We start from the raw sequence: 13,141 nt of genomic DNA on the forward strand, positions 1-13,141 counted from the left end.
TGCATATTTGATTTGAATTTAAGGTGTGCAAAATGTTTTATTAATGTATTAATTGCGTTACCAAGCATTAGGAATTCTTAACATGACTAGGACTGGAAGATGCATTTTACAAGCAGTCATGGAAAAATGCTCGTTTATTCTGTCCCCTCTAACCTGAATTATTTTCCTAAGCACCAAATGTAATGTTGAATGCTCTATTGTATTGCAGAAGAACATCATGTTGCAAATTCAGTTAATGTAACAATGCGTTCTAGCTGTTGAATGGAGCTGGAATCTACAATATTCATGTGAAACAATATTATTTTAGTTTGTTGTGGATCGGGTGAAAGGAACTGTATGTTTCAAATTATCAGAAAATGTAACATTTTAGCAGAACCATATGACGTCACAGTAGGGAACAGTGGACCTTTGCTGAAGAAAATTCTGGAAGTTGCAAACTTAGAGGTACCATCTACCAAGATTGGATGCTGAAACTGACGCCCAGAGTGTGCCCCCTGAATGAATGGATTTTGCATATTTTAATTAGTGAGGAACTTAGAAACTTGGAGTTAGTTCACTCTTGTCTTGAAGCTGTCCAGAACTCTGTCCACACCTGTCCTAAGTATGCTGTTCCATTCTGTTCTCTAGGTCCCCTGATGAGGTTTCTGATCATAGTCTTAATTGCCCTATTCTGTTATGTGGTTCAGTACTAATAAGTGCAACATTTTTATAGTGAGTTATGTTTAGTTAGATGATTTCCAAATTATTTTTGTCTTATTTTATTTTGCTTTTGCCCGCATGTGTTAGCCTGTTCCCACACATGCAAATCCCAATTCTGGTTAGTGTTAGGAATGGCTAACTCTGAACTTGTTTGGTAAAACGGTAATTTGTATTGTTGCTAATCTACATAATTCTTCTGGAGTGTTCAACAGTATTGATGTTTAGTAGATTGAATCTTTTCAGACGTTTCGGTCAACCTATGGTTTTCATGTATGTTTATAACTTAGTTTTACGCACCATATATGTGACATTGATTTTGGGATTGTAATAAAGCTTTTAAACTTTATTTGGTTTGGAGTTTAATTCAGAGTCGAATTATTCATGGTGTATAATATTGTTTATTGTTTAATGTTACTAGTTTGTGATTGAATGTTTCAGACTACTACCTCCCTCACCAAGTCCAAAGAGTCAGTCACCCTCAGAGGGTGAGAATTTGTGATGGTGTCTCATCCGAGTGTTAGTGGTTTCAGAACTTAAGGTGGGAAGAAGTCCTCCATGGGTGCTCCAGCAGTTTTTGGTAGCAGAGTTACGGTTATGTCTTGTGAATTGGTTGAAAGAGAGTCGGAAAGAGAGAGAGAAAGAAAGTGAAAGGGAGAGAGATAGAGAGTTTTTTAGGCTTTGATGTATGATATACTTACAATGACATATTTCTCTACAATTTAAGATAAAAAATGTATCAGTCATTTTTAAATATAAAACTAATTGGTACTCAAAAAAAAAAGGGAAGCGAACTGGACTCGAATCCTGCAACCTTCACACTGAGCTACCGCTTTCTTTTTTAACCCTTTATGGGCTATCTGGGACCATGAGGGAGCCCTCAAGGGCTCACCCGCGGTCCCTCCTTATTTTTTTTATTTTTTATATTTTACAAAAATGCCGCTTCCCTCCCAGTGCCATTGCTTCAGCAAGCAGGGAGCTGCTTTGACAGCAGCTCCCTGCTTGCTGAAGCATTTAATCTCTGTCCCCTGCATGTATGCCTGCGTGCAGGGAACAGAGAGAAAAGCTTTGGTTTTTGACAGCGTCCTGCTGTCAAAAACAGAAGTGTTTGCTGTGGCTTGGCTTGGCTTCAGTGTTGCAGCCAAGCCCCAGCAAACAGCTAAACCCCGGGGGTGGGCACCCCGGGACCTGGCCCTGGAGGGTGGGGGTCTATCTGTGCCTCCATGAGGGGGGCTCCATGAGTGCCTGGCCCCCCTCCAACAATCATAGCCCTTCTGCAATCATAGCCCCAGGGAGGTGGTGGTCCCCATGGCTAAAGGGGGTCCGAAACTGACCCCTTTTACTATTTTTTATCTATGCACCTGATAGGTGGTGATCCCCGTGGCAGTGGAGGGACACAGGGCCCCCCACACTAAATTATAATGAAGCCCCAGGGAGGTGGTGGTCCCCAGGGTGGGGGAGGGGCTGGATATCCCACCATTATTTATTTTACATAGCCCTGGGGAGGTGGTGATCCCTGGGGCAGCATGGGGGCCCCCCACTAAATATTAATTAAGCGTCGGGAGGTGGTAGTCCTTGGGGTGGGGGAGGGGCCGGGCACCCCCCTATTTATATTAGATAGCCCTGGGGAGGTGGTGATCCCTGGGGGCTGCAGGGGGTATGCCGCCCCCGCAAGTCAATAAAATGAATCCCCAGAGAGGTGGTGGTCTCAGGGGCTGTGAGTGAGGCCATTAAGCCTTCCCCACATTACAATCCATTTTTGTGGGTGGTGGTCCCACTCACAGTAGATTAATCATCAAGTGGAGGTGTTGGTCCCCGGGCCTCCCCTACGCCAGTTTCATTTAGCACCGGGGAAGTGGTGATCCCCAGGGCTCGGGGGGCAGACACCCCTCTGCACTCCATGAAACAAATGCCACCAGGACTTGGCCCACCTGAGGGGTTCAAAAAATGAAGCACAGGAGCCCGCATTTAATTTTTAAAAGAATGTTCACTGCATCCGCAGATCCATTACAAATCACGGCAAAAATTTTAAACAATGGTTTTTATCCCTGGGGGAGGGGGGTTCCTCTGGGACCCCCACCAGCAGAGCTAAGAGGTCAGTGTGTCTGTACCCTAGCCCCTTCTACTTTGTTTTTACATTTTGTTTTGGGGGCTCGGCTGCCGAGTCCCAAGTTGGCTGACAATATTTCTTTTTGAAGTGTTGTCAGCCATTCAGAGCTCAAAAACAGATCGGTTGGGGTCATGAATCCTTCACTTCACTAGAAATAGAAATTTGTTTTCCCTTAATTTCTCAGAAACTATTGAAAGGAATTACACCAAAACAAAAAAACACTCTTTCTGGACCAGGACCTACCTTTCTGCCAAATTTGGTGTAATTCCGTCCAGTCGCTGTTCAAAATCCCTATGGAAAAATGAATGGGGAAAACGTGTTTTAGGACCCCTCCTTTTTCTCAGCCACCCCCGGATGGATCACACCGAAACTTTCCAGACAGCAGCTGACCTGACTGGCAATTTTTGGGGGGAAAGTATAGTGAAGATTCATCGAGTAGCACCAAAGGTAAAGGCAAGTAAAAAAAGCTTTTTATATAGAAACTAAGGGCCTGATTCTAACTTTGGAGGACGGTGTTAAACCGTCCCAAAAGTGGCGGATATACCACCTACCGTATTACGAGTTCCATAGGATATAATGGACTCGTAATACGGTAGGTGGTATATCCGCCACTTTTGGGACGGTTTAACACCGTCCTCCAAAGTTAGAATCAGGCCCTAAGTCCTAACTATAACTACCTAGTGTCGTGTACCACAATATCTAGGGGGAGTAAAACATAAAAAAAGCAAAGCACCAAAGGCACCAAAATGCATTGTGTGCTTAAAAACATCGTACACTGTAGCTTTTTTCCCTACAAGTATTTGGGAAGAATGTATCCATACCTCACAGCTTTATTGTTTAGACATAGCTCAGGGCCATGCCCTTCTAAACATATACTTCTGACTAAGACACTGATTCTAAAAAGAAAATCTCACACTAAAGCAATATCTTGGGTTACAACAATATGGAAGCTGGGAGTAGGGCTGGCAGAATAGACTGCAGCAGCAGAACCAAACTATACCTTTGCAGAAGAGTGTTATACAAAAGAGTTAGAAGATGAAGCTTCTGTAGTAAATGCTAAATTTAAAAAGCATAAATACTAAAAAAAAAAAAGCATGAGATAATGTTAATAAAGGGCCAGTATTTTCATGGCACCTTTAGGAAACCATATATGTGTGCATTGTTTTTTAACTTTGTGAGACGTGTGTCATAAATTCAACATGTTATCATGACAGCAAAGTGTAATAAGCAATGGCAAAGCTAACAGGTTTGGCATTCATGCCCAGCATTGTGGCTCTGTCATTGCTTTACTGTCACAGTTTTTCAATTGTTACTGTGTGGGAAACTACTTCAATATAAAACAAAAATTAGCTAAAAGCAAAAACGTTTTTTGGTCTCAAAGTGCACATATTGCCACAGAGGCTGCTAGCACTTAAGAGAATTACTTTGAATGTTGATGTGCTCCTTGTGAAGAGTGGAATGCCGTCACTCACAATGTAGTTAACGAATGGCTGAAGTGTGCAAACCCACTGTCCAATACTGTATGTTGTCAAGGTGGGAAGAAAAATGTGAATGACACAATACTAGACCAGTGGATGAAGAGGACTGCCTGAAAGCTCCTATAAGTAGGTATATTATACATATAATTTTCAGTAAAACCAAATGTTATTGGCTAAGCCAGACCTAAAAGATGAATGTGCAAGGGTTATTTGTGAGTAGCACTATGCATTAATGAGAGGCCAATGCATCCAAAAGGCAAGCACTTCCTAGACAAAAATCCATAATACAGCAATTAAAATGTAGTCATATCAACAAAGTGAATACCTCAAAGAACACTCACTGGGTCTCAAGCTACTTGTCGCATTTGCATTCTAACAAAAGTACTATTTCATGGCAGGTGCACTGAGTGACCTGCCTGCAAACAGTTGCAATGAGAGGTTCCATGGGGTGACATTGCTCCCTTGCAGGGGTCACCCCGGAGGAGGGTGGGAGGCCTAACTGATTGCCCGCCATCTCTTGTGACCCACAGTGAATGCTTCTCATAAAATCCTGTTTGCCTCTGCGCTCTCATCCATAATACCTTGCTGATGCACAAAGCGTTTTGCTCCTTTGCATAGGGTCACGCCTCCGTGAAAAAGAGGGGATGCCCTTTTAATATTGCAGCAGCGCTACATGTGTGCCTGCGCTATGTGTATCGCGGAAGAGCTATGTAAGAGTCTGTGGCCCCTTCTGCAATACCGAAGTGACCCAGGGGTGCATAAAGCAACCATTCCTTTTGCACCCCTCAGGCAGTTTATGAAGTTCGAGCCGTTGTATCGTTCAGTGATTGGCAACTATAAGATTACAACGGTTGTCTCAATATAATTAGTAAGTGTAATGTTTTACTTATAGTGTCCAGAATTAGTCTCTCTATTCCCCCATTTCCTTCCTCTCATCTTCATCGCCTCTATCTTGCTTCAGCCTGCAGTGCATCAGCAGCACTCACAGTTCACTCCCCATGAGGCAGCCTACCTCGCAAACTGATCTCCATCCGCGATGGGTTAGCAGTTTCTGCTGCCACTCTTCAACTTCATAACACACTATTCACAAGTTCCTTCAACAAATAAACCAATCCCTGTCTCATAATCCCTAGACCCATTTAACACTCTTTATGTTACGTAGAGCTTAGAGATCAAAAGAGGTATCTGCTAAAGCCCTCTCCCCTTGCAGGTAGTGCTCTTTAGCAGTGGAGGTCATGCTATGAAGACTGCCCAACAAAGCAGCTCTCCATCTTAATGGCCATTTTCTTCTGCCCTGGACATGGCCCGGCACCTTCTCCACAATCCACATATCAGAGAGGACCAACATAATCCTCAACTCCCACAGCTTGCTGACGTTTTTGCAAAGAGCGTGTCATCATCCTGGAAAGGGATTCATCCATTGCCCTTTAACGTATTCACAAAATATTTAAAACAGAACTAAAGTAATGACCTCCGTGGCAAAAACTATCCTAGTACAACCATTTATGAAATGTCGGTACACATTAAACTATCATAGTTTATGTCTGAATTCTGCATTTATATGTCATTCACAGTACACAAATCATGTTTCAAAGCAACAGCAAAATGAAACCTACTTAATCTAGAAGAGCCTTCTTTTCCAAACCATACTCGTTGGAGTGTTAGTTTCTCCAACTTATAACATTTATTAAACTTTGTGAATATTTCACCAGGCATCATGCAATCGTTATGCAGTTTCAAGTACAGCTCCTTCAGGCAGGTGAATTGGTCCAGTCCTGTTAAAATACGTTCTGCAAATAATTAAAAGAAAATTATTAACTACTGTCTTTGAATATTTTTGAATGTGCAAAGGCAGCAGGGCATAAATGCGAACGCAGTTCTGAACAAAGACATCTATCTATCTATCTATCTATCTATCTATCTATCTATCTATCTATCTATCTATCTATCTATCTATCTATCCCTGTGTATATATGTATACGTTATGTGTGTGTGTGTGTGTGTGTGTGTGCGTGTGTATAAGAGGACTATATACTCCACTGAATTATATTAGACCATCAGTAACACATGGGCACTTCCCCTGGCATACTCCATCCAGACTATGGACTTCTTATGATACACGTTCATTCTAAACCTCAGTCTACAAACCTTGTGGAACATAGCCTTCCACATGTAGACTGACATTTTGAGGATTCTCCAGGCCTCCTTGAGGCTAACAAATTGTGTGAGTCATCGTCCTCTAAAATGGATGGTTCTGTACCATATCTCACTTATCTTGTGTACAACTGTAGTTTAGGGCTGGATACCTTATTCATTACATCAGTGGTATCGCAGCTCCCAGGATACAAATCCTTGTTATTAACCCCTTCGCTGCCAGGCCTTTTCCCCCTCCTGTGCCAGGCCTTTTTTTGCCTATTCGGGGCAGTTCGCGCTTAGGCCCTCATAACTTTTTGTCCACATAAGCTAACCAAGCCAAATTTGCGTCCTTTTTTTCCAACATCCTAGGGATTCTAAAGGTACCCAGACTTTGTGGGTTCCCCTGAAGGAGGCCAAGAAATTGGCCAAAATACAGTGAAATTTTCGTTTTTGTTCAAAAAAATTGGAAAAAGTGGCTGCAGAAGGAGGCTTGTGGTTTTTCCCCTGAAAATGGCATCAACAAAGGGTTTGTGGTGCTAAACTCAGCAGCTTCCCAGCTTTCAGGAACAGGCAGACTTGAATCAGAAAACCCAATTTTTCAACACAATTGTGGCATTTTACTGGGGCATACCCCATTTGTGCAATTTTTTGTGCTTTCAGCCTCCTTCCAGTCAGTGACAGGAATGGTCATGAAACCAATGCTGGATCCCAGAAACCTAAACATTTCTGAAAAGTAGACAAAATTCTGAATTCAGCAAGGGGTCATTTGTGTAGATCCTACAAGGGTTTCCTACAGAAAATAACAGCTGAAAAAGAAAAATATTGAAATTGAGGTGAAAAAAACATAAATTTTTCTCTACGTTTTACTCTGTAACTTTTCCCTGCAATGTCAGATTATCGAAAGCAATATACCGTTACGTCTGCTGGACTCCTCTGGTTGCGGGGATATATAGGGTTTGTAGGTTCATCAAGAACCCGAGGAACCCAGAGCCAATAAATGAGCTGCACCCTGCAGTGCGTTTTCATTCTATACCGGGTATACAGCAATTCATTTGCTGAAATATAAGGAGTAAAAAATTGCTATCAAGAAAACCTTTGCATTTCCAAAAAGGGCACAAGATAAGGTGTTGAGGAGCAGTGGTTATTTGCACATCTCTGAATTCCGGGGTGACCATAGTAGCACGTGAATTACAGGGAATTTCTCAAATAGATGTCTTTTTTACACACACTCCTATATTTGGAAGGAAAAAATGTAGAGAAAGACAAGGGGCAATAGTACTTGTTTTGCTAATCTATGTTCCCCCAAGTCTCCCGATAAAAATGGTACCTCACTTGTGTGGGTAGGCCTAGCGCCCGCGACAGGATATGCCCCAAAACACAACGTGGACATATCACAGAAAACAGAGCTGTTTTTAGCAAAGTGACTACCTGTAGATTTTGGCCTCTAGCTCAGCCGCCACCTAGGGAAACCTACCAAACCTGTACATTTCTGAAAACTAGAGACCTAGGGGAATCCAAGGAGGGGTGACTGGCGGGGCTCGGACCTGGTTCTGTTACCCAGAATCCTTTGCAAACCTAAAAAATTGGCTAAAAAAACACATGTTCCTCACATTTCTGTGGCAGAAAGTTCTGGAATCTGAGAGGAGCCACAAATTTCCTTCCACCCAGCGTTCCCCCACGTCTCCCGATAAAAATGATACCTCACTTGCGTGGGTAGGCCTAGCGCCCGCGACAGAATATGCCCCAAAACACAACGTGGACATATCACAGAAAACAGAGCTGTTTTTAGCAAAGTGACTACCTGTAGATTTTGGCCTCTAGCTCAGCCGCCACCTAGGGAAACCTACCAAACCTGTACATTTCTGAAAACTAGAGACCTAGGGGAATCCAAGGAGGGGTGACTGGCGGGGCTCGGACCTGGTTCTGTTACCCAGAATCCTTTGCAAACCTAAAAAATTGGCTAAAAAAACACATGTTCCTCACATTTCTGTGGCAGAAAGTTCTGGAATCTGAGAGGAGCCACAAATTTCCTTCCACCCAGCGTTCCCCCACGTCTCCCGATAAAAATGATACCTCACTTGCGTGGGTAGGCCTAGCGCCCGCGACAGGATATGCCCCAAAACACAACGTGGACATATCACAGAAAACAGAGCTGTTTTTAGCAAAGTGACTACCTGTAGATTTTGGCCTCTAGCTCAGCCGCCACCTAGGGAAACCTACCAAACCTGTACATTTCTGAAAACTAGAGACCTAGGGGAATCCAAGGAGGGGTGACTGGCGGGGCTCGGACCTGGTTCTGTTACCCAGAATCCTTTGCAAACCTAAAAAATTGGCTAAAAAAACACATGTTCCTCACATTTCTGTGGCAGAAAGTTCTGGAATCTGAGAGGAGCCACACATTTCCTTCCACCCAGCGTTCCCCCACGTCTCCCGATAAAAATGATACCTCACTTGCGTGGGTAGGCCTAGCGCCCGCGACAGGATATGCCCCAAAACACAACGTGGACATATCACAGAAAACAGAGCTGTTTTTAGCAAAGTGACTACCTGTAGATTTTGGCCTCTAGCTCAGCCGCCACCTAGGGAAACCTACCAAACCTGTACATTTCTGAAAACTAGAGACCTAGGGGAATCCAAGGAGGGGTGACTGGCGGGGCTCGGACCTGGTTCTGTTACCCAGAATCCTTTGCAAACCTAAAAAATTGGCTAAAAAAACACATGTTCCTCACATTTCTGTGGCAGAAAGTTCTGGAATCTGAGAGGAGCGACAAATTTCCTTCCACCCAGCGTTCCCCCACGTCTCCCGATAAAAATGATACCTCACTTGCGTGGGTAGGCCTAGCGCCCGCGACAGGATATGCCCCAAAACACAACGTGGACATATCACAGAAAACAGAGCTGTTTTTAGCAAAGTGACTACCTGTAGATTTTGGCCTCTAGCTCAGCCGCCACCTAGGGAAACCTACCAAACCTGTACATTTCTGAAAACTAGAGACCTAGGGGAATCCAAGGAGGGGTGACTGGCGGGGCTCGGACCTGGTTCTGTTACCCAGAATCCTTTGCAAACCTAAAAAATTGGCTAAAAAAACACATGTTCCTCACATTTCTGTGGCAGAAAGTTCTGGAATCTGAGAGGAGCCACAAATTTCCTTCCACCCAGCGTTCCCCCACGTCTCCCGATAAAAATGATACCTCACTTGCGTGGGTAGGCCTAGCGCCCGCGACAGGATATGCCCCAAAACACAACGTGGACATATCACAGAAAACAGAGCTGTTTTTAGCAAAGTGACTACCTGTAGATTTTGGCCTCTAGCTCAGCCGCCACCTAGGGAAACCTACCAAACCTGTACATTTCTGAAAACTAGAGACCTAGGGGAATCCAAGGAGGGGTGACTGGCGGGGCTCGGACCTGGTTCTGTTACCCAGAATCCTTTGCAAACCTAAAAAATTGGCTAAAAAAACACATGTTCCTCACATTTCTGTGGCAGAAAGTTCTGGAATCTGAGAGGAGCCACAAATTTCCTTCCACCCAGCGTTCCCCCACGTCTCCCGATAAAAATGATACCTCACTTGCGTGGGTAGGCCTAGCGCCCGCGACAGGATATGCCCCAAAACACAACGTGGACATATCACAGAAAACAGAGCTGTTTTTAGCAAAGTGACTACCTGTAGATTTTGGCCTCTAGCTCAGCCGCCACCTAGGGAAACCTACCAAACCTGTACATTTCTGAAAACTAGAGACCTAGGGGAATCCAAGGAGGGGTGACTGGCGGGGCTCGGACCTGGTTCTGTTACCCAGAATCCTTTGCAAACCTAAAAAATTGGCTAAAAAAACACATGTTCCTCACATTTCTGTGGCAGAAAGTTCTGGAATCTGAGAGGAGCCACAAATTTCCTTCCACCCAGCGTTCCCCCACGTCTCCCGATAAAAATGATACCTCACTTGCGTGGGTAGGCCTAGCGCCCGCGACAGGATATGCCCCAAAACACAACGTGGACATATCACAGAAAACAGAGCTGTTTTTAGCAAAGTGACTACCTGTAGATTTTGGCCTCTAGCTCAGCCGCCACCTAGGGAAACCTACCAAACCTGTACATTTCTGAAAACTAGAGACCTAGGGGAATCCAAGGAGGGGTGACTGGCGGGGCTCGGACCTGGTTCTGTTACCCAGAATCCTTTGCAAACCTAAAAAATTGGCTAAAAAAACACATGTTCCTCACATTTCTGTGGCAGAAAGTTCTGGAATCTGAGAGGAGCCACAAATTTCCTTCCACCCAGCGTTCCCCCACGTCTCCCGATAAAAATGATACCTCACTTGCGTGGGTAGGCCTAGCGCCCGCGACAGGATATGCCCCAAAACACAACGTGGACATATCACAGAAAACAGAGCTGTTTTTAGCAAAGTGACTACCTGTAGATTTTGGCCTCTAGCTCAGCCGCCACCTAGGGAAACCTACCAAACCTGTACATTTCTGAAAACTAGAGACCTAGGGGAATCCAAGGAGGGGTGACTGGCGGGGCTCGGACCTGGTTCTGTTACCCAGAATCCTTTGCAAACCTAAAAAATTGGCTAAAAAAACACATGTTCCTCACATTTCTGTGGCAGAAAGTTCTGGAATCTGAGAGGAGCCACAAATTTCCTTCCACCCAGCGTTCCCCCACGTCTCCCGATAAAAATGATACCTCACTTGCGTGGGTAGGCCTAGCGCCCGCGACAGAATATGCCCCAAAACACAACGTGGACATATCACAGAAAACAGAGCTGTTTTTAGCAAAGTGACTACCTGTAGATTTTGGCCTCTAGCTCAGCCGCCACCTAGGGAAACCTACCAAACCTGTACATTTCTGAAAACTAGAGACCTAGGGGAATCCAAGGAGGGGTGACTGGCGGGGCTCGGACCTGGTTCTGTTACCCAGAATCCTTTGCAAACCTAAAAAATTGGCTAAAAAAACACATGTTCCTCACATTTCTGTGGCAGAAAGTTCTGGAATCTGAGAGGAGCCACAAATTTCCTTCCACCCAGCGTTCCCCCACGTCTCCCGATAAAAATGATACCTCACTTGCGTGGGTAGGCCTAGCGCCCGCGACAGGATATGCCCCAAAACACAACGTGGACATATCACAGAAAACAGAGCTGTTTTTAGCAAAGTGACTACCTGTAGATTTTGGCCTCTAGCTCAGCCGCCACCTAGGGAAACCTACCAAACCTGTACATTTCTGAAAACTAGAGACCTAGGGGAATCCAAGGAGGGGTGACTGGCGGGGCTCGGACCTGGTTCTGTTACCCAGAATCCTTTGCAAACCTAAAAAATTGGCTAAAAAAACACATGTTCCTCACATTTCTGTGGCAGAAAGTTCTGGAATCTGAGAGGAGCCACACATTTCCTTCCACCCAGCGTTCCCCCACGTCTCCCGATAAAAATGATACCTCACTTGCGTGGGTAGGCCTAGCGCCCGCGACAGGATATGCCCCAAAACACAACGTGGACATATCACAGAAAACAGAGCTGTTTTTAGCAAAGTGACTACCTGTAGATTTTGGCCTCTAGCTCAGCCGCCACCTAGGGAAACCTACCAAACCTGTACATTTCTGAAAACTAGAGACCTAGGGGAATCCAAGGAGGGGTGACTGGCGGGGCTCGGACCTGGTTCTGTTACCCAGAATCCTTTGCAAACCTAAAAAATTGGCTAAAAAAACACATGTTCCTCACATTTCTGTGGCAGAAAGTTCTGGAATCTGAGAGGAGCGACAAATTTCCTTCCACCCAGCGTTCCCCCACGTCTCCCGATAAAAATGATACCTCACTTGCGTGGGTAGGCCTAGCGCCCGCGACAGGATATGCCCCAAAACACAACGTGGACATATCACAGAAAACAGAGCTGTTTTTAGCAAAGTGACTACCTGTAGATTTTGGCCTCTAGCTCAGCCGCCACCTAGGGAAACCTACCAAACCTGTACATTTCTGAAAACTAGAGACCTAGGGGAATCCAAGGAGGGGTGACTGGCGGGGCTCGGACCTGGTTCTGTTACCCAGAATCCTTTGCAAACCTAAAAAATTGGCTAAAAAAACACATGTTCCTCACATTTCTGTGGCAGAAAGTTCTGGAATCTGAGAGGAGCCACAAATTTCCTTCCACCCAGCGTTCCCCCACGTCTCCCGATAAAAATGATACCTCACTTGCGTGGGTAGGCCTAGCGCCCGCGACAGGATATGCCCCAAAACACAACGTGGACATATCACAGAAAACAGAGCTGTTTTTAGCAAAGTGACTACCTGTAGATTTTGGCCTCTAGCTCAGCCGCCACCTAGGGAAACCTACCAAACCTGTACATTTCTGAAAACTAGAGACCTAGGGGAATCCAAGGAGGGGTGACTGGCGGGGCTCGGACCTGGTTCTGTTACCCAGAATCCTTTGCAAACCTAAAAAATTGGCTAAAAAAACACATGTTCCTCACATTTCTGTGGCAGAAAGTTCTGGAATCTGAGAGGAGCCACAAATTTCCTTCCACCCAGCGTTCCCCCACGTCTCCCGATAAAAATGATACCTCACTTGCGTGGGTAGGCCTAGCGCCCGCGACAGGATATGCCCCAAAACACAACGTGGACATATCACAGAAAACAGAGCTGTTTTTAGCAAAGTGACTACCTGTAGATTTTGGCCTCTAGCTCAGCCGCCACCTAGGGAAACCTACCAAACCTGTACATTTCTGAAAACTA

At 44.9% G+C, this 13,141-nt stretch overlaps 1 protein-coding gene across 3 annotated transcripts in view; it reads right to left on the reverse strand.

The window, feature by feature from the left end:
- The window catches only part of LOC138284953 (baculoviral IAP repeat-containing protein 1-like), a 472,954-nt gene that overhangs the window by 149,044 nt on the left and 310,769 nt on the right, over positions 1 to 13,141 (reverse strand). For 2 of the 3 annotated variants that reach the window (XM_069224310.1, XM_069224328.1), the window contains exon 7: positions 5,901 to 6,074. The exons of the other annotated variant lie outside the window; for it this stretch is intronic. In XM_069224310.1, coding sequence (XP_069080411.1) covers positions 5,901 to 6,074 — 174 coding nt within the window. The remainder of the gene's footprint in view (positions 1 to 5,900; positions 6,075 to 13,141) is intronic. 3 annotated transcript variants of the gene reach the window in all.

This window comes from Pleurodeles waltl, chromosome 1_1 (genome assembly GCF_031143425.1).
Source record: "Pleurodeles waltl isolate 20211129_DDA chromosome 1_1, aPleWal1.hap1.20221129, whole genome shotgun sequence".
Lineage (NCBI taxonomy): Eukaryota > Metazoa > Chordata > Amphibia > Caudata > Salamandridae > Pleurodeles > Pleurodeles waltl.